Source organism: Nycticebus coucang, chromosome 10 (assembly GCF_027406575.1).
Source record: "Nycticebus coucang isolate mNycCou1 chromosome 10, mNycCou1.pri, whole genome shotgun sequence".
Classification (NCBI taxonomy): domain Eukaryota; kingdom Metazoa; phylum Chordata; class Mammalia; order Primates; family Lorisidae; genus Nycticebus; species Nycticebus coucang.
In genome coordinates, this window is record NC_069789.1 from 58152710 (window position 1) to 58172883 (window position 20174).

General features: G+C 50.9%; 1 protein-coding gene across 1 annotated transcript; it reads left to right on the top strand.

Moving 5' to 3' along the window:
* Positions 1-8298: 8298 nt before the first annotated feature.
* REN (renin) lies at positions 8299-19568 on the top strand. Its single transcript, XM_053608123.1, has 9 exons — positions 8299-8396; positions 12292-12442; positions 12977-13100; positions 13705-13823; positions 14746-14942; positions 17598-17717; positions 18120-18264; positions 18525-18623; positions 19219-19568. The coding sequence occupies exons 1-9, from the start codon at positions 8299-8301 to the stop codon at positions 19378-19380; spliced, it is 1215 nt and encodes a 404-aa protein (XP_053464098.1). The 3' UTR covers positions 19381-19568.
* The last annotated feature ends 606 nt before the right edge of the window (positions 19569-20174 follow it).

Genomic DNA, 20174 nt, shown 5'->3' on the forward strand with positions numbered 1-20174 from the left:
CCTGGCTCAAGCGATTCTCCTGCCTCCATCTCCCAAGTAGCTGGGACTACAGGCACCTGTCACAATGCCAACCCCACTATTTTTTGGTTGCAGCCGTCATTGTTGTTTGGCAGGCCCGGGCTGGATTCAAACCTGCCAGCTCAGGTGTATGTGGCTGGCACCTTTGCTGCTTGAGCCACAGGCACAGAGCCTGGAAAAGGGATTTCTAACTGAAGTTTTTGATAACGAAACAGACCTCTGGTGCCATTGGAGAAAAACAATTTTCTGTGTTTCTAGTTTTCATGCCTCAAGGTATGGTGTCTGGTCTTGTCACACTGGGTACATCTCAGTTCAGAAACACCCTTGGACCAAGCTATCCCACCAATCCCTCAGCCCCCTTGCCAATCTCCTCTTGTCTCAGGCCCCTGCGGCTCCCAAGACCTATGTGAACTGCCTTCAATTTTCCTGGGTCACCACTTGAACAGGCCTCAGGTTAGGATCACCCCAACCCTGTGGCTGAATTCCTGTTCTTTTAATGTCCCCAGAATAAACAGCTAAAGATGCCTGTTCCTCCCTATGTCCAGCCCCCCTTACCCAGAGCTCTAGCGTAATCATCCTCTCAGAGGGTCCACCCACACAAGGCAGTCCTGGATGGTTATGAGCCTCCATTCTGGGTCTTTCTTTCCCTTTCAAGGCCCCAGCTGCTATTCTTTGCTGAGCTCAGTTACCTCACCTGATTGAAAAATTCCTTGGGAGCCAGATGGGTCCTCCAGGGACAGGGAGTGAGCAGGGAGCGGGAAGGAGGCCAGGTGGGAGAAAGACACGGCCACTGTGGACCTCATCATCTGTTTCTCCATCTGATTTTTGTGGACAGAAGCAGGATTCACCCAGAGATGGTTAGTTACCAAACCCTGAGCTGCTCTGAGTCCAATTTCTATCTCTTTACCATCTTCCCTTGTGCAGGGGCTGTGGTGAGTGTTTTCCACTAAACTACTGATGTCAGGAATTAATCCCTGTCAGTTCCAGAGCTACACAAACCAGACCTTTGGTACTACCAGCCTTCATCCCCCCACCCTGGGCTCCCCTGGCCACCCCAGACTCTGGTTCAACACCTGAATCTCCTTGGGCTCATTGTCACAGAGAGGAGGACTGGGGACGGTTTTTAGAGAAACCCTAAGCACTATTTGTCTCCTGAGACTTCCCCAGCCCCCTGAGAGCCCCCAGGCTGCACACCCAGCCATGGCAAGATGAGAGGGCTGAGCTATGGCTGGATTTATGCTTCTGCTGACTGGTTCTCATGTCCCGGCTTTGCCCCACTGGGAAAGGGCAGAGGCAACAGAACCCTCTGTCCCACCGGCTCCACCTCCCTAGGCCCCAAGGTGACGCAGCCAGGGCCTCCATGTGTCACCCGGGGGGGGACCTCGTGAGAAAAGCTGGACCCCTGTGCTGAAGGGTTCAGGAGATGACCCGATAAGGATCTCACAACCTCTCTTTCCCCACCCCAGCCCAGGACACTGGAAGGCCTGTGTTCAGAGGGGAGGAGAACTCTCCTGGAGGTTCTAGGCATCTTCTGGGTAATCCCCACTCTCACACTGAAAATAGGAGAGGAGGGCGGCGCCTATGGCTCAGTCGGTAAGGCACCGGCCCCATATACCGAGGGTGGCGGGTTCAAACCCGGCCCCGGCCAAACTGCAACCAAAAAATAGCCGGGCGTTGTGGCGGGCGCCTGTAGTCCCAGCTACTCGGGAGGCTGAGGCAAGAGAATCGCTTCAGCCCAGGAGTTGGAGGTTGCTGTGAGCTGTGTGAGGCCACGCACTCTACCGAGGGCCATAAAGTGAGACTCTGTCTCTACAAAAAAAAACGAAAATAGGAGAGGAGCTGGTTAGGCCACCTGAAGCACCGCAGCCGGAGGGGCCTTACGTCAGTGAGGCCGCTCCCAGGGGAAGCTTCCTCCTCTGCCCAGCCTCTGCCAGACTGTCCCAGGGTAGGGGAGTTCCTCACCTCCCAGGCATTCTTTTACTCTGTTGCTAGAAGTGCCGGCCGCTGGACAGCTCCTCCTCAGACTGGAACTAAAACCGGATTCTTCCTCCCTGCCACGCCTCTTGGGCCTCAGTTCTGCGCTGTGGGCTGCACAAAATAGATCTGGCTCTGCTTCTCATGCAAAGGGCTTCACGATGCCATGAGGCTCCTCTCTTCCAGCTAAGCTTCTCCAGAGTCCTTGATCGACCTCAGGACTTTATCTCAGGACTCTGGCTCATTCCTGATCCAGTCCATGGACAGCCTTACCTTGCTGTGGTGCCCACTTCCTGATCTCAGGATCCCGTTTCCAGCTGTCCCCTCCCAGGTTCTGTGCTGGAGCAGAAATCAGAAGAAACAAAATCCGGCGCCTGGTACCCTCTTAGAAGTTGATTTTGGGTGGCACCTGTAGCTCGAGGAGTAGGGCGCTGGCCCCGTATACCAAAGGTGGCAAGTTCAAACCCAGCACTGGCCAAAAAAATAAACTGAAAAAAATAAAGGCAAATGTAAATGGAATAAATATTTATTAAAAAAAAAAAAGAAGTTTATTTCCTTGCCTCTTCTCTGGTCCTCTGAAAGTCTCATCTACAATTTGACTGCAGCACCCATGGAGTTAACAGAGTTATGGTTATTCTGAGGTTATCGGTGCTGTGTATTCACACTCCTGTGCACTGCCAGCCTCGGGACAGCTTGCTGGGAGGGGTGCTCATACACAGAGGCAGGGGTGGGTGCAGTAGTGAGGAAGTGTTTGGTTGGCAAGTGCCAAGGTCCCCAGGAGGCCTGGATCTACTGGCTGCCCAGAGGCTTCAAGTGGCCTGCTCTTCCTGGCCCTGCCTTTGCTATGGAAAGATCCTGAATCTTCACCAAAAATCTATGTGAGAGTGCTACTGTGTAGTAGAGGGAATCTAAATGTCCTGGGTATAAGGCTTAGAAAGGTTTGCTTCTCCCCACAGAAAGCTCTACACAGGGTTGGTAACACGCCCTACAGATTCCTCCTTTGAATCCCTTTGGTTCTATCAGTCGTCCCTGACACGCACAGCCACAGAAGGAGTCACAGACGGCTCCCTCAGCTCATCCCTCCCTAAGCCCTCTGCACCCTCTATGTTCCTCATCTGGAGTGGGGATGAGAATTCCCACTTCACAGGGATGCCAAGAGAATAAAATACTACGTCAGTATTCAAAGCACTCCAGCGCTCACTTGGGAGCTCAGCAGAGGTGGGGGGGGGGGGCTCATGTTTTCTGCAGTGCCCAGGCTGAGCCCTTCTCCCCACAGTCTTTCCCTACACGTTCTCTCCCTGCCCCTTGCTCCTTCCCCTTCCGGGTTTGCCGAGAGCAGAGGAAGAGAAATGGCAGGTGGCCAGTCACAATCCTGGTAGGAAAAGAGACAGCTTCATCGTAATAAGCACTCTCCTGAGATTCGTGATGGATTTCCAGGCCTCCAGGTGGGGAGAAGTGAGATTCTGGGGCAGAGCACGCACTGAGTTCAACCTCAGCAACTGTACCTATGATTAACACAGGATATGATGGAGGAGAGATGCAAGTCTCTACTTTGCTCCTTATATCTGCAAATCAGGACACACTGCTTACCCTCCCGGGTCTTGGTTTCCTCTTGCATTATATGGAAACTGGTCTACTCACCTCTCAGGGGGGACATGGACATTGGGAGAAGACCCTCCACACTTCAGGCCCACCCCTTGTTGCCTTGGACTCTCCACCCACTCACCACTGTCATTACTGGACTTGCAGGTCCCAGGCTATCATTTATCAAAGACTTTGGCTTGGGTTTACACACGTCCTCCACCTGTGCCACCTGCAACCCTCCTGGATGACATCACCAACCGTGCAGACAGTGACTCAGCCATACCTTGGCCTCTCAGATCATTGGGTGTCCCACTTCGAACAGCTTCTCCCTATTCCACTTCAGCTATCCATCCCTTTCAGCCACTCAGGACTTGTCGTCACTTGTAACAGAGCCACGTCCAGACTGTCTCAAATGTCCTGCTCTCCACCAGCTCCTTACCTTCCAGCTTTGTGGTTCAACTGTTCCCACCAGCCCTGCTTGCTCTTCTTACCCACGGTGCTCCTCTGCTTTCTTCCAGTCATCTTTCCTGTCCCGTCTTCTGAAAGTTTCTCCTGTATCCACCTTATATGCCACAGCTTATCATTCAACGACATTTTTACTGAGACTCTAAATTGCTTTGTCCCTTACCTCTGATTGTTCCAACCTTGGATGGAATACTTTCTCTGTAGCCAAGTATCGTGGTGGTGGTGGGAGGTGAGAGCCAGGCACACTGGCTTCCTATAAAGTTATGGTCTGCGGCCATTAAATGTCTTCATTCCTTGCAGAAATCCTCTTGGTTTCCCTGATCAGTTTCTTCCCACTTTCCATAATTATAACAAACCTTCTCCATTTTCCTCCTGCCTCTAAACCCCCTCCCAGCCCCAACTCTTAGCAGAGGTCCTTGTTTCCTGCTTGTCAGAGAAGACAACAGCCAGTGCATAGGGAGTCCCTCAGCTTCCAGTACCAAGCAAGTACCACACACCAGCCTTTCTCTCTGCTGCCCCCAACTTACCCCACTCTGTGAGTTCCCACCCTCTCAGGGAGCTTACCGTTGAGTGGCTCTTCCTCTCAAATGAGTTCTTCCTATGCCTTTAAATACATTCAGCTCCATCTCATCAGTAGAAAGGGGGAGAGAGAGGAGAATAAGAAACAGAAGGAGACAGAGGAGAGAGGGAGCGAGGGGAGTAGAGCACCAGCCCCACGTGCCGAAGATGCCGGGTTCAAACCCAGCCCTGGCCAAAAACTGAAAAAAAAAAAAAAAAAAAAAAAAAAACGAGAAAACCCTTCCCTTGGCCCTCACTTTCCTCCCTGTGCTCCCTTCTTTATAGCCCAGTTTGTTAGAATAGCTGCCTGTATTGCAGCGTCTTTATCGTCTTACTTCTCTCTTGGTCTATTCAGGCTACTACGTTAAAAAAAATTCCATAAACGTGATAGCTTATAAACAATGGAAATGTGTTTCTTGCAGTTCTGGAGGCCGAGAAGTCCAGGATTAAGGTGGCAGCGGATCCCACGCCTGGTTCATAGCCAGTGCCTTCTCACTGTGTCCTCACTTGGCGGAAGGGCAAAAGAGCACCCGTGGGCCCCTTTTCTAAGGGCACTAATCCCATTCATGAGGGTTCTGCCTTCATAACTTAATCACCTCCCCTAAGCCTAAACCTCCTGATTCTATCACATCGGGGGTTGGGGTTTCAATGTATGAACTTGGGGAGAACACAAACATTCACACTGTGGCACTCCCCAACATCCTTCGACCTATGTCTGTGTGGATTCCTTTCCCCCCCTGGAATCACCAGAACAGCTCCCGCGCATAGCTGGCCTGCAGTAACGGCTGGTATGTCTATAGTTTACCTCGTGTCTCACCTGAGCGCACAGGGCACCCACTATCACTCACCATTTCTCCGGTACCACTCTCCCTCTGCAGCTTCAGGGATACCTGCTGCTTTTCTCTGGCCTCTCTGGCCATTCCTTTGTGGTCTTCTCTCCAGATTCATTAAAGCTTGGAGTCCTGGGCCATCTTGCTCTCTCTCTACCTTCTCTCTGGCTAAAACCCATTCATACCTGTGGCATTACCTACTCATTGCAAATAATACATCAATCTTTCACCTGGGTCCATATATGCACCTGCCCTTTGGAATGACAGGGATGTCTCAAAAGACATCCATACTCAACAGCTTCTCAAACTCATGGTCTTCCCCACCCTCTTTCCCTTCTGGAATCCTGGCTCTTTCCCTCAACTCTGCGTCCTCTCCCCCAATCTCTATATCCAATCTATCTACCAAGCTCTGTAGATTTTATTTCCTAAATCTCTCTCAAATCCATCCAGTCCGCTGTCTTCACTACCCTAGTCCAAGCTAGTTCCACTTACTCTAGTCTGGGCTAGTTCTAGGGCCACCATGACCTCCTATTCAGACCCATCCCAAGTCTTGTTAGTCCACACTGCAGCCAGAGTGTCTTTGCAGAACACATCTAATTAGGCATCCCATGGCTCTTAGGATAAATGTAGAACTTTTTAACTTTAGGAACTTTTACGGTTTGACACAACTCAGCTGTTTAATGGGTTCTGGGTCATACCACCTACACTCACAGTCTGACTCTGTCACTAATTGCCAGTGTGACCTAAGGCAAGTTACCTTCTGAATCCTCTTGTATTTCAGTGTCCTCATCTGTGGAAGAGGGTTATAATGGTGCCACCTCATGTGGTTATTATGAAAATTAAATGCATTAAGCCCCCACAGTAGTGCCTGGCACAGGGTAAGCACTCAGCGAGCGTCACTTCTTACCATCTCCTACCTCCCAGCCACTCTTCTCACCCCACTCTCTCTCATCTCTGTCCTAGACATGTCGGCTTTCTTTTAGGCTCTTATTCTCACCATGCTCCCTTTCCACAGGGCCTTTGCACATACTATTCCCACTGGGACTCTCTGGCTTTCTCTCTTCGGTTATTGGTTGCCTATGCAGCCTTCAGATCACAATTCAAGTGTAATTTCTTTGGGGGAAACTTCCTGGAGTCCTCTGACTGGCAATAGTCATCAGCACCACTTTGTATGTATTTGTGGTGATAATAATCTCTCTCTTCTACCAGACTGGGCTCCACAAACATGAGCAGAAATTGTGTTTTTGCTACTGCTATAATTTTAGCCTGTAATAGAGTGCCCAACATATAATAAAGTCTCAGTGAATATTTGCTAACAAGTGAAAGAAGATTGACAGAGTGCCTGGGGTCTGTAAAGGTGTTTAACAAATGTTAATTCATCCTGGCAAAGCACCCCCACTGTGAGGGGATCTAAAAAGTTTTCCCCTGTCCTCAAATAATTCCCTCACTTCCAAACACAGTGCCTGAACATTCAGCACCAGAGCCCATCCTTTGGGGAGGACCATATCGTCTCTGAGGTCAAAACACATTAATTAGTCAATACATTAGCAACAGAGATTAGCTCCTCCCATTGTCTTGATTGACCCCCCACCCCCGGTGCTGCAGAGAGCCATCCCCTGCAGGCACAGAACTTAAAATACTGGAGTGTCTGAGCATGAAGGCCCTAGGGGACATCCAGCCATCTGCTTCATTGTATAGATGTGGAAACTAAGATCCAAAGAGGGGAAGAGATGGATCCAAGTCACGTGGTAAGTTCAAGGTAGGATGAACACTAGAACCCAAGTCCCTGACAGCAAGCCCAAGACTCTTAGCACTGCGCATTGCAGTTCACTAGTTCACTCATCTGATAAATACTAAGTACCACTGGGGGCCAGAAGCAGACGCACAAATACATCCACAGCTCGGCTGCAGGGGCAGTTGAGGCCAGTGTTCTCATGGAAAGGCTCGTAGCTGTGTGGGGGGCCCACAGCAGAAAGCAGTCAATTCCAGGCTGAGTCAGGGCCTGCTTCATGGAGGAGGTGATGATGTTTGAAGTGGACCTCGAAAAATAATCAGGGAGAAGCTAGGATAGGGCATCCTAGACTGAGTAAATAGCACCCAGCCTGGGATTTAGGGGCCAGATATATGTTTGGGAAGCCACTCTAGACTACAGTTTGTAAAGCTACAGGGAAAGCATAGAAGGCAGAGCTATGGGGCCCCACAAGGGAGCAAGGGTCAAGCAGAAAGAGGAAGATGAGCTGGAAGAAGTCTCCCCAAACCCTGAGAACTGATCATCTTTCCTTCCACCATTGCTGAGGATGGGTCTCCCAGCTTCCAGAGGACTAAACCAGGTGCTGCTTCTCCCACCAAGGAACAAGCAAGGGCGATTCACCCATGTTCCAGATGGGAAATGTGGGATGTAGGCTAGGGGAAGCCAGTTGGAGCAAAGCCAAGGTTAATACAGAGGATGAAGCTTCAAGGGTGTAGGAGCTGGGGTCTGGGCTGGGGGTTGGAAACCTAGGTTCTATGACTCTCCCAGCCCTGATCTTGTCCCTAGGCAGTGCTGTTTCTCAGCCTCTGCCTGCCCTGGGGGTCACAAGGCCAGGCCAGAGAGAGGGCTGCTGGCGTCATTGGGCATAAGGTTGCTTTCCCACAGCTGTCCTGCCCTAGCCCCTCTGCACCACATCCGGAAACCTGGTTACCCTTCACCCACCTAGGTCGGTCCCACAAGTGGAATTTATTGCTGCCTGCCCTGCCATCTGCCCAGGGTAATAAATCAGGGCAGAGCAGAATTGCAAGCATCTCTGTATGGAGTATATAAAAGAAGAAGGGCTCAGGGACCCACAAGGCTTCAGTGGATCCCACAGAAAGCCCCAGACTGCAGGGAAGCATGGACCCATGGAGCAGAATGCCTCTCTGGGGCCTCCTGCTGGTGTTCTGGGGCTCCTGCGCCATCAGTCTCTCCCCTGATACCAGCACCTTCAGACGGTAACTAACTTGGGCAGAGAAGGGGTGGGAGGGGAACAGGGGTTCCCAACTTCCTAGCTCCCCTGGCTTTTTGATATGTAATGTCATCCAATCGTCATGACCACTGGGAGGGAGGTATGGTCCTAGTCAGAGACGTGAAGTGACTTGCCCAATGTCACACAGCCAGTCAATAAGTGACATTAGTTAGGCCTGCCCAGAGCTTTTGCTTCTTGGGGGGGGAACCTCAGAGTTGATTAAGACATACCGCTTGCCTTTGAGAAACTCATGTCCTAATTATCCTTAGGTTAGAGGTTCGGTTAACTCTACCATGGTACAGTGATTAAATGCAAGACGCCTAGAGTTAGATTGTCTTGGTTTAAATTTTGCTTCACTAGTGGTGACTCACAACTGTAATCCTAGAACTCTGGGAGACTGAGGCAGGTGGGTTGAGTTTAGGAGTCCAAGATAGCCTGAGCAAGAGTGAGACCCCGTCTCTAAAAAAATAAAATAGAAAAAACTAGCTGGGTGTTGTGGCGGGCGCCTGTAGTCTCAGCTACTTAGGAGGCTGAGGCAAGAGAATCGCTTGAGCCCAAGAGTTTGAGGTTGCCATGAGCTATGATGCCACAGCACTCTGCCCAGGGTGACAGAGTGAGACTCTGCCTCAAGAAAAAAAAAAAAAGAAAAGAAAACCCGAAACCAGGGATACTAACAATACCCACTTGATAAGGCTGCTTCAAAGATCCAATGAGATAATGCACAGAATGCTGAGCTGGACACAGGGCGCAGGGCAGTGTTGGTAGCATGGGAGGCATCACTAAAATGTTAAAGGAGAGAATTCAGACAGCCCACAGAGGGGAGGGGAAAGCCCTGGCATCCATTATGTGTCAAGCCCTGTGGAAACAAGTGATTTATTAACACTGAAGAAGGGGAGGAGGCATAGAGAAAGGGGTTTTCAGTCTGGGGACAGCAGATTGGCCCAGCAGTCCTGAAAATAGGAAGGCATATTTTAATAACAGTAATACTTGGTAAGCCTATAAAATGGCTAGAACTTCATGAAATCTTTTCACATGTCTTGTCTCAAATCTTCCCCCCCCCCCCAATTTCAGCATTCCTATTTTCTAGATGAGAACAGAGGCTTAGAGAGGTCTTGTGTGAGAGACTAAATTTCAGTATACACTCAGCCTTTGGTTTCTGAAGCCTATTTCCCCTGCCCCTATGCTCTCAGAGAGTAAGTGTGGTATTTGGGGTGTGGGGTAAGAAAATAGATGCTTCCTGGTACTGCCAGGAGAAAGATAGAGGAAAGTGAAAACATTCCCTCTGGTTCTCTTTCTCTCTCTCTTTTTTTTTTGAGACAGAGTCTCAAGCTGTCACCCTAAGTAGAGTGCTATGGTGTCATAGCTCACAGCAACCTCCAACTCGGGGCTCAGGCTACACTCTTGCCTCAGTTTTTCTATTTTTAGTAGAAACTGAGGTCTCACTTTTGCTCAGACTGGTCTTGAACTCGTGAGCTCAAGCAATCTACCTGCCTCGACCTCCCAGAGTGCTAGGATTACAGGCGTGAGCCCTTGCACGGGGCCTCCTCCTGTTCTCTTCCAAAAAGAATGAAATAGGGCAAGGGGTGGAGTCGGGCATCAGGCTTTGGAAATAGAGGAATGTTGCTATGTGCAGAGCGTCACGAAAGGCACTGGGGGAGATCCCAACAGATGCACTTCATTTTCGAGGTGAATGTGTCATACACACAATTTACATCAACTGAGCAGTGCATAGCTTGTTTAATCTGCATGGAGACTCTGAGGTAGGTACTATTAGACTCATTTTAGAGAAGAGCTAATGGGAACTCAGAAGAAGCCTGGAGAGGTTAGGCAATGTTTTCAGGATCACCCAGGTGGTAAAAGGATTCAAGCATGTCACTCACAACCACTATGTCCTCTCCAACTCCATAGACTGTGCAGCGCTGAGGAAAGTGAGAAGGCAAGGCCAGGGTCGGAGGAGCTCTTGGGACTAGGTTCCTGGAAGTGAAGGTGCATGTTGGCCCTTGAAGGATCAAAGAACTGGGGAGAAAAGGGGAGAAGGAAATGATTTTCTGAAATGGGAATGGCAAAAAGCTCCAAAGCAGAGGCTGTTTGGAGTAAATAGTGCATCGTATTTTGGAGTAAATAGGAAATGCATCTTCTTTGGGGTTGAACCTTCTCTGATTCTCCATTTTCCTGTCTGCAACATGGGAATAATAAAATCACCCACCTCACCATGTGGTTAAGAATTAAGTAAAATAATAATTGTGAAAATATTTTGTGAGCTGTAAACTGTGATAGAAATATGACAAATGGGGCGGCGCCTGTGGCTCAAGGAGTAGGGTGCCGGTCCCATATGCTGGAGGTGGCAGGTTCAAACCTAGCCCCGGCCAAAAACCAAAAAAAAAAAAAAAGAAATATGACAAATGATGTCTATTAAAATATTATGCTGATGGGCATGTAAGTTGCATTTATGTTCATGGGCAAAATGTGGGGAGAGTAAGTAGAATGCATGGGATGTGGGAAGGAAAGGATAGTGGATAAGGACCAGCAGCTGAGAAGAAAAGGTATCTCCATATACATGGGAAAGTCTATTGTAAAGTTAATTTGGGCTTCCATTCTATGACAAACTGTCCAATAGCTAGAGATATTTTCCTCCAGGCTTCAGCAAAGAACCTTTATGTCAGGACCCAGGAAACACTATATGGGAAACAGGGCCAGACACATACTCTGAGTCTCCGCTCCATCATTTCTGACTCACCGTCAATCCCATGAGCCCTCATTTGTCATCTATGAAATGGGATAACAACATCTAGTTTGCAGATTCATTATAAGTTTTGCATGCATAAGTTCTGAATTTATTTCTTTATTTATTTCTTTATTTCTTTTCCCCGCACTCTCTGCGTACAATGTCTGGCACACGTTCATTAACAGCTCAGTGTACTCTGAGTTTCCTAGGTTGCTTTGTAGTTCTGCCTCCCAAAGGTGATGGATAGAAAGGTGTCTGTACAAGAAATCAAGGCAGTGGGACTTAGGCCCAAGACACATCCTTCCAAGGACAAGATGCATTGGGCACTCTGGAGATGCTGACATCTCTCCTTGCCCAACCCAGTTCAATCAGCCTTCTCTGTCCCAGCACTTGCTGAAAATTGGCACACTACCCCACCTCCCGCTGTCTTGAAGACCCAGCAGGCTACTATGGGCGTCTGCTGCCACCTACAGGCCACATGTGACACTGCCAGCCCCTTCCTTGGCCTTTGCCTCCTCAGAGGGAATGTCAGCGCACTCTCCCGTCTTCCTGCCTGCTGCCATTGCTTAAAGGCAGTGATGATCTTTGTCTTTTTATCACTGGCATCCAGCATTGAGGCACAGAGTAGCGGTTCTACATATGACTGTGAGGCCAGGTGCAGTGGCTCAAGCCTGCAATCCCCGCACTCTCTGGGAGGCCACCAAGGCGGTGAATCGCCTGAGCTAGAGCGAGACCCTGTCTCTAAAAATAGCTGGGTGTTGTGGCAGATGCCTGCAGTCCCAGCTACTCGGGACTGAGGCAGGAGGATCACTTTGGCCCAAGAGTTTGAGGTTGCTGTGAGCTATGACATCACCTGGGGTGACAAAGCAAGAGTGTGTCTCAAAAAAAAAATCCAATGTGGAATGAATGAGCAAATGGCCTTGTCTAATCAACATTAGCCAACAGAAGGAAGTTAGTTCAGGGTTATTTAACACTAGTGCAGGCGACTTATTTACAAGGGGCGATTCCTGTGAATTATCCAGATGCCCTTAGAGCGCAGAAGTGATTCCTGAGTTCCTGGCCTAAGATTAGGAGAGTTGTACTAAAAGGGGGGTCTTCAGGGACTTGACCATTATTGTGGGGCAGTGCAGGACTTTTCTCTTCTTCCTCCACCCAGGATCTTCCTCAAGAAAATGCCCTCAGTCCGGGAAAAGCTGAAAGAGCGAGGTGTGGACATGGCCAGGCTTAGTGCCGAGTGGAGCCAGTTCACCAAGAGGCTCTCCTCCGGCAACAGCACTTCCTCTGTGGTCCTCACCAACTACCTGGATGTGAGTGCGGGGCTTGGCCCCCACCACCGCCTGTCTCCTTTCTCTCATGGACCTGGGGGGGATCTTTTCTGAAGGCCCACTTTTTCCGCACTGTGTTTGACTGAGGAGCATAACAGCACCCTAGAAAATTCCCACTTTACAGCTGGAAAGCTTAACGCACAGACAGCAACTTAGGGGTCAGAGGCAGGGTAAAGTTTGAAACTCAGTCCAGGCCTCAAGCTAGGCATCACTGATGGGTGGGAAGGGATGTGTACCTCAGGTGGGGGTTTCTGCAACCTTGCCCAGCACAGCCTGACTGCTTTCTACACCAGTGGACCCTCAAGGGTCAGGAAAGTTGTCGCACTGAACCTCCCCTTCCTGGGGTGCCATGGAGCAGTACTAAGCCTCCCACCAGTCCCTGCAGGAAAACAGAAACCCAGAGAGGCTGTAGGATCTGCCTAATCTCACCCTGAAAGCCAAGGTGTGGAGCTAGATAAGACTCCAAGACACAAGCCTCCCCCAACCCCTCTACTCCGTGTCTTTTTGTCCCTACAGACCCAGTACTATGGTGAAATTGGCATTGGCACCCCACCCCAGACGTTCAAAGTCATCTTTGACACAGGTTCAGCTAACCTTTGGGTGCCCTCCACCAAGTGCAGCCCTCTCTACACTGCCTGTGGTGAGACCCAGGACCTGTGGCACCTGTCCCCAAACCCCCTTCCCTGCCACGCTTGGGCAGCCCTGCCCCCCAGCCCTCTAAATCCCTCCTGCCACCAAGTGAGCAGCTTCCTCTCTGCCCCTGTGCCCACCGACGCTAAGAGAAGAGAGAGGAAGATGTCTCCCATTTTCCTGATACGGTCACCAAGGTGAAAAGGCAGGCCCCAGGAGCTCCCTGGCTGCCAGAAAGCTGTTTCCCAGTCTTTCTGACATCAAGGCAAGACTAAATTCTCAAACCTATCCCTGCCACTTGGGCTCTTCCATCCTATTCTTAGCAGCGTCTTATTGAGGACTTACTCTGTGTTCAGAATCTTCTCATTATTACTAGTGTTAGCAATTACTTTAACATGCCTCACTTGAGACAAAATTCTCAGAGGTATGGGCACATCAGAGGGGCCCAAGAAACACAGTCCTTGAATGTTGAAACACATTTTCTGAGCTCCTAACCTCAGGGGCACCTAATTCCTGCTAAGTCCTCAACCAGCCGTGCCCACAATGCACCTTGCCTCCGGGTCCCCCCACCTGCTATGCTCTTGGACAGACCTGAGCCTGTGTTTCTCTGCCAGAGATTCACAGCCTCTACGACTCCTCAGACTCCTCCAGCTACATTGAGAATGGGACGGAATTCACCATCCACTACGGATCAGGGAAGGTCAAAGGCTTTCTAAGCCAGGATGTGGTAACTGTAAGTGGGGCTGCCCCCGGTCATCTGACTCCTGCCCCCTTCTGGCCCCAGACCTCTCCAGCCCCTCCAGAGCCCACACTTGGAGGAGTGCAGCCCAGACCACCTGGGAGCCTTGGCAGTTGAGAAACACCCTGTTCTGCTATTCAGCTGCAAAGCAGCTGGACACGTGGTGGAGCAGACCTGAGCTGCAGGCTCCCATTGGGTGATTTATGGTGGCTTTTGCATCTGACTTGCATGTAGGGCTTGTCCTGAGCCCCACAGCCTATGGTCACGTGTAACTGCCTGAGGTCACTAGCTCTGACAGGTCTCTTAACCACACCCTAGTCTGAAACCCAGCTTCAGAGTCAAGGACATTGTTGACATTATGATTAGTGTCAGTTTTAGGGCCAGACATGGGTTTTGAGGTCACAGTTGAGGTTGAGTAGGGTCGGGGCCTGGTTTTTCATGTGGCTAGTGCCTCAAGGATCCCTTCTCTATCCCTGGAGTTTCTCAGCCCCTGCTCCATCAGAGTCAGGGGAGGGGTACACACAGAACCTGGGAAGAAATCCCCACCCCTTCCCCATGACATCAGGTAAAAAGGAGCAGGAAGGGCAAGTCTGATTGTGCTGAAGAAATCCTTAGCCCATGATGACGCTGGGAAGTGGGGCGGGAGTACTCAGCATCTTTCTATTGCTTCATGGCAGGGCCACCTTCTCAGACCCTGCTCTTCTAGTCCCTGGTAGGCCCCAGCTCTCTCTGGGCCCCACTGCACAGACATGTGTTGACAGAGCAGGGCTGTATGCAGGGTTGATGGGAAACTCTTATCCCAATTGCTATATCCTGGAACGTGTGTGTTCCTGGGGCTCCCAGTATGTAGCCCTGACCAGACCTCAGCCAAGGGGTGGTCAGAAGGCTTGGTCTCCACTGATTCTTCTTCCCACAGGTGGGTGGACTCATGGTGACTCAGGTGTTTGGCGAAGTCACTGAGCTGCCTCTGGTACCCTTCATGTTGGCCAAGTTTGATGGGGTTCTAGGCATGGGCTTCCCTGCTCAGGCCGTCGGTGGGGTCACCCCTGTCTTTGACCACATCCTCTCCCAACGGGTGCTAAAAGAGGACGTCTTCTCTGTCTACTACAGCAGGTGGGATCTGGGGCCCCAAAGGCATGAGATGGGGGACGGAAGGGGTGGAAGAGCTGGGGGAGTGGAAGGACAGTCTGGCCAGAGTCATTATGCATCCGTGATTGGGGGGGCAGTCAGTATCTAGAGCTGCACTAGTCAATACGGAAGCCACTACTGAAATTTACATTAGTTAAAATTCACTACAATTTAAAATTCAGTTACTTAGTGGCACAAGCCACATGTCAAATGCTGAGCAGCCAAAGCAGCTAGTTACTATGGTCTTAGACAGTACAGAGAACACTCCCAGCATGGCAGGATTTTCTGGGCAGCACTGGTCTAGAACCAGAGGAGATGCAGGTGGGAGTGATGGGAAATAAGGCATTGCTGTGACTCAGAGATCCTCCCTGTGAGGGCCATTGCTCCCCTACATAGACACACCCAGTTTCATTCATTCACTAGCTCTTACTTCTTTTTTTTGAGACAGTCTCTTTTTTGAGACAGAGTCTCATTCTGTTGCCCTGGCTAGAGTGCGGTGGCATCGTCACAGCTCACAGCAACCCCAAACTCTTGTGCTTAAGTGGTTTCCTTGCCTCAGCTTCCCGAGTAGCCGGGACTAAAGGCACCTGCCACAACGCCCGGCTAGTTTTTCTATTTTTGGTAAAAATGGGGTCTTGCTGTTTCTCAGGCTGGTCTCGAATTCCTGAGCTCAAACAATCCTCCCACCCAGCCTCCTAGAGTGCAGGGATTATAGGCGTGAGCCACCGTGCCCAGCCACACTCTTCCATTTTATATTTGCTCACTCATGGGTTCAGTAAATGCTACCTGCCAAACACCGTGGTAGGCTCTGGGGGTAGACCAGTGAACACAGTGCACAGGACATAATCCTTACCCTTTTATACTCACAGAGCTTATAACCCAACAGGGAAGACAAGAAATACTACAATGTGATGAGTGCTACAGGCTTTCAGCAAGTCTAATGCTGCAAACCATGGATGTTTTTCAATTCTAGGCTGAGTTTATATGCAATTCAGCCAGGTTTGAGGAAAGTGTTGTCAGCTCTTGAGTAGAATTGGGATCTGCTCCAAGGTGCTAGCTTTAGCAAGATGGTATGAGCTGGAGACAAGAGGTCATACAAATGAGAACGCAAGGCCAATGGCAGTGAGAACAGAGGGAGGGTTAGAGTCCAGAAAAAGCTCAGAGGTAAAATGGGGAGGAGTCTCTGGCGTGGTGACAGAAATGGAGGCATTGAGAAAAGGCCCCCAATTGGTAGCTCTGTAGTCAGGAGTGGCCCAGAGAAGAGCCATTTTAAAGGAAGCAGGGGCAAAGCCAGAAGGCAAGCAGTTAAGAGGTGGGTGTGGGCATCGGGAAGTGGAGGTCATGAAATGTGAGCTGCCCTGAGCAATTCTACAGGGAAGGGAATGGGGGCTGGCGTGTGGGGTGAGATACAGGGAAGGGAAGGGTGGGTGTTTTTAAATGCTAGAGGATGCTTGAGCAATGCTTGTAGGTGGAAGAAGAAGCCAATGGAAAGCAAGAGATTAGAAATATGGAAAGAAGAGGAGCTAAATGAGGGCACAGGAGGCTGAGGCTATGGAAGGTCTGAGGCTCCAGCAAACAGGAAGAAGGCAGGCTTTGTTGGAGGGCCTATCTCTTCCCTCATCTTGGGATGGGAAGGAAAGAACATTCATAGAGATCCTGACTAATGGGACAGGAGCTGAAAGAGAACTTGTGCTGGCACATGCATATACATTCTGAACTGCAAAAACCCAAGTCCTTTACAGTTGCACACAGTAACAAGTGCACACCGACATGCCCACAGGCATGTGTGCATGTACCCAGGCCTCTACTACGAATTCTGGAAAACCACATCATAGACACATGCACACTCTGGCAGCCAGCCCTCCGGTAGCCCCTGAGCTGAGAGGGGCACCATGCAGAGTGGAGGAGAGGAAGGCAGGGCACCCAGCTCACGCTCTACTTGTCCACCCATGGCCTGGGTAACTTCAGGCAAGTGAGTTCTTGGTGACTTCACTGCCTGAAGGGTAAAAAGAGTGCATATCTCTCACCCTGGGAGCCTCCAGTGAAGTGAAGGCTTCCTTTCTGCTGTCTTGCTTTCTCTGCAGAAATTCCGTGTAAGGAGAGGAAACCCTTGACATGACCCTGACCTTCTAGTACTCCTTCCGCACTTGACCCAGAATCATACATGCCACCCACCCCAAACTCATGTCAGCAGGCCAAGGCTCCACTTAGACGCTGAAGTTCTCTGCCCCTCCTTCCTACTCTCTTCATGCCTGTCCTCCCCCACACAATAGCCTCCCCAGGACCCCTTCAATGCACCTGCTCAACGAGCAGCAGCCCAAACCCCAGTGAGGGGCTCCAGTTTGCATCTTGTTTGTAATCTACTCAGTGTCCTTGATCTTGCTCCTTTTCTGTGGCCTCTCTGGGGATACCGTTTTGTGCACAGCCGTACTATCCTGGAAACACCTCTGGTTGGGATTGGGGTTGGGGAGGTAGGCAGAGAAGTGTTGTGCTCTGTGTGCTTCGCAATGGCAGCTCCGAACCTGGCCATTGTCCCACCTTCCTCTGCCTCACCCTGCTCCCTTGCCCAGCTTTTCCTTGTTGCTTGAGTTGCTGTGTCTTGGAGGTTGTGGGTCTCCAAGTTCCTGTTCTTTCCTTTAGGAATTCCCACTTGCTTGGTGGAGAGATTGTGCTTGGAGGCAGCGACCCCCAGTATTACCAAGGGAATTTCCACTACGTGAGCATCAGCAAGACTGGCTCTTGGCAGATCAAAATGAAAGGGTCAGGAATCCTCAAACCCTCCCCAATCTCCCAGAATGCTGCTGCCACTGTGGGTGGGTGGGTGGGGAAGGAACAGAGTTACGGTCCCACCCTCACTCCACATGCAGCTGCTTCTTAAGGCATGGCCACCATTTGCTTTCCACCTGCTCTGTCTGGGCTGGGGAACACGAGATATGAAGAACAGAGGGGGAGGGGGCCTAGGGAGAGGTGGTGGAGGGTCTCTCAGCCGCAGGCTGAGGGAAAGGACAGCACTTTCCTTCTCTACTCACTGCCTCACCCCTCCTGCAATGCATCACCGGACCCCCACATGGCCTCTAACCACCTCCCCAACTCAGGAAAGGCATGCAGCCTGGAGGTGCCCCATCAGCCTCCATCTGTCTGTCTGACTTTGACCTCTCCCAGGGTGTCTGTGAGATCAGCCACCTTGCTCTGCGAGGACGGCTGTATGGCAGTGGTGGACACAGGTGCATCCTACATCTCGGGTCCCACCAGCTCCCTGAGGCTGCTTATGAAGGCCCTGGGGGCCCAGGAACTGAGCACAGATGAAGTAAGAAGCCAAGGGGGAAGGCTGGGCATGGGGATAGCACCACTGGTCCTGGCCCCCAAGTCCCTGCAGGCAGCATCAAGTTCCCAACAACAAGGCCATTTCAGGCCTTCCCTTGCTGCCCCTCACAGTCTTCACATATGGCTGGTCCCTGGTGGAGGGAGGACCTTGTACTCAGCCCTCTCTGGCTGCTGGCAACAGCACAGAGCTCTTTGTCTATGGAGGTATTCCTCCAAAAGCTTCCCTTTATCCCACCACCCCAGTATGTCGTGAACTGTAACCAAGTACCCGCACTCCCTGACATCTCCTTCCACCTGGGAGGCAGAGCCTACACGCTTACCAGTGTGGACTACGTATTACAGGTGAGGCTGGAGTTGGCCCCACGGTGGCAGGGGTGCTTGAAGGGGGACAAGATATAATGCACAGATTACCAATTAGGCCAGTGACACTCAATATGGCTGTGTCACCTGAAGAACTTTTAAAAATCTCAGCACCCAGGCTACATGCCATACCTCTTAAATCAGAACTTCCAGGAATGACATCTACGTATCCATTTCCCCAGGTGATTCCAACGTGCAGCCATGTCTGTGATCTCTGTTCTGGTCCCTGTTTCTGTTTCCTCATCAAATACCCCCAGTGATCCTATACTTCTATATTCTTATCCTCTTTTCATAATCAATAGGCTCAGAAAAGTTAAATAACTTGTCTAGGATCAGAAGCTAAGCTAGACTGTAGCCTCCTGAAGGTAGCACTGTGCCCAGTGCCTGGTCTGCCTGGTGGACAGTGAGTGGGTGTGTTTCATGATGGGCTAAAGCAGCCAGGGGTGTTGGAGGTCCAGTGTGGATGAGGGAGAGATGGGGGGCGGGCAACATTGCTGAAGATAGCTGCCCAGGTCAGGCAAGGTGAAGGGGAAAGGTCATGTGCCGGGCATGGAAAAACCATCTCCCTTCCTGCCAGGACCCCTACAGTAGTAATGATCTGTGCACACTGGCCCTCCATGGCCTGGATGTCCCACCACCCACTGGGCCCATCTGGGTCCTGGGCGCCAGCTTCATGCGCAAGTTCTATACAGAGTTTGATCGGCATAACAATCGCGTTGGCTTCGCCTTGGCCCGCTGAGACCCTCTGCTGCCCAGGAGGGCCCTGCACCTGGCCCTGGCCCACAGCTGCGGCGCTCTGTGGGACCCTCTCTGCCTGGGCTGGTGCCCTCACATGGGGACACTGGGTGTGAAGCTCTTGCTGCATGCTTACCCTGCCATCTGCACAGGTCCTTCCCTGCTTTGAGGACAATCAGAATAAAGACTTCATGTTCACAATCTGTTGTGTCTAGATTCACTGGTGTTGGGAACACAGGGAGAGGCAGCTGCATGGTCATGTGTAGACAGGAATGTGACACAGATTGACAACTACACACTTGCTGCATGCACAGGTTCCTGCCTCGTCAACATGTGGAAGCTGTCTACACAATTGAGGGTGGAAGGTTTGCAGAGTCAGCCCCATTGCCCCTCTGGCCCCCCAGGGACCAACGTTAATGCTATGGCAGAAGGCTGTGGGTCAGAAAGGTGCTCCTGCTTGTGGAACCAGCTGAGCTCAGGCTCTGCACTGCTGAGCTAGTGAGCCCTGCCTTCCGAGTCCTGTGAAACTCCCCTCAGTTCTGCCTCCCGTCCACACAGATGCCCCACCTCTGCTGCCTGTGGCCATTTACATGGGCAGTCTAAGGCACATCACCTGAAAACAGAACACCTGAGATCCAGGCAATGCTGCCATCTTACGTGTGGCGAAACTGAGGTCCAAAGAACAGAAGGCATTTGCCCAAGATTACTTGGTGAAGAGTGATATAGTGAAGAATACTGGAAGGTAGTGAAGAATCAAGGTAACAATCCAGCTCTTCTGACTCAGGTCCTAGGGGCTTT

Bases quoted from the DNA above. Each gene is read 5' to 3' on its own strand.
- REN (XM_053608123.1), top strand. From the start codon at position 8,299: ATGGACCCATGGAGCAGAATGCCTCTCTGGGGCCTCCTGCTGGTGTTC. The intron at 8,397-12,291 runs GTAACTAACTTG...TCCTCCACCCAG, and splicing joins GATACCAGCACCTTCAGACG to GATCTTCCTCAAGAAAATGC. The intron at 13,824-14,745 runs GTAAGTGGGGCT...TTCTTCCCACAG, and splicing joins TAAGCCAGGATGTGGTAACT to GTGGGTGGACTCATGGTGAC.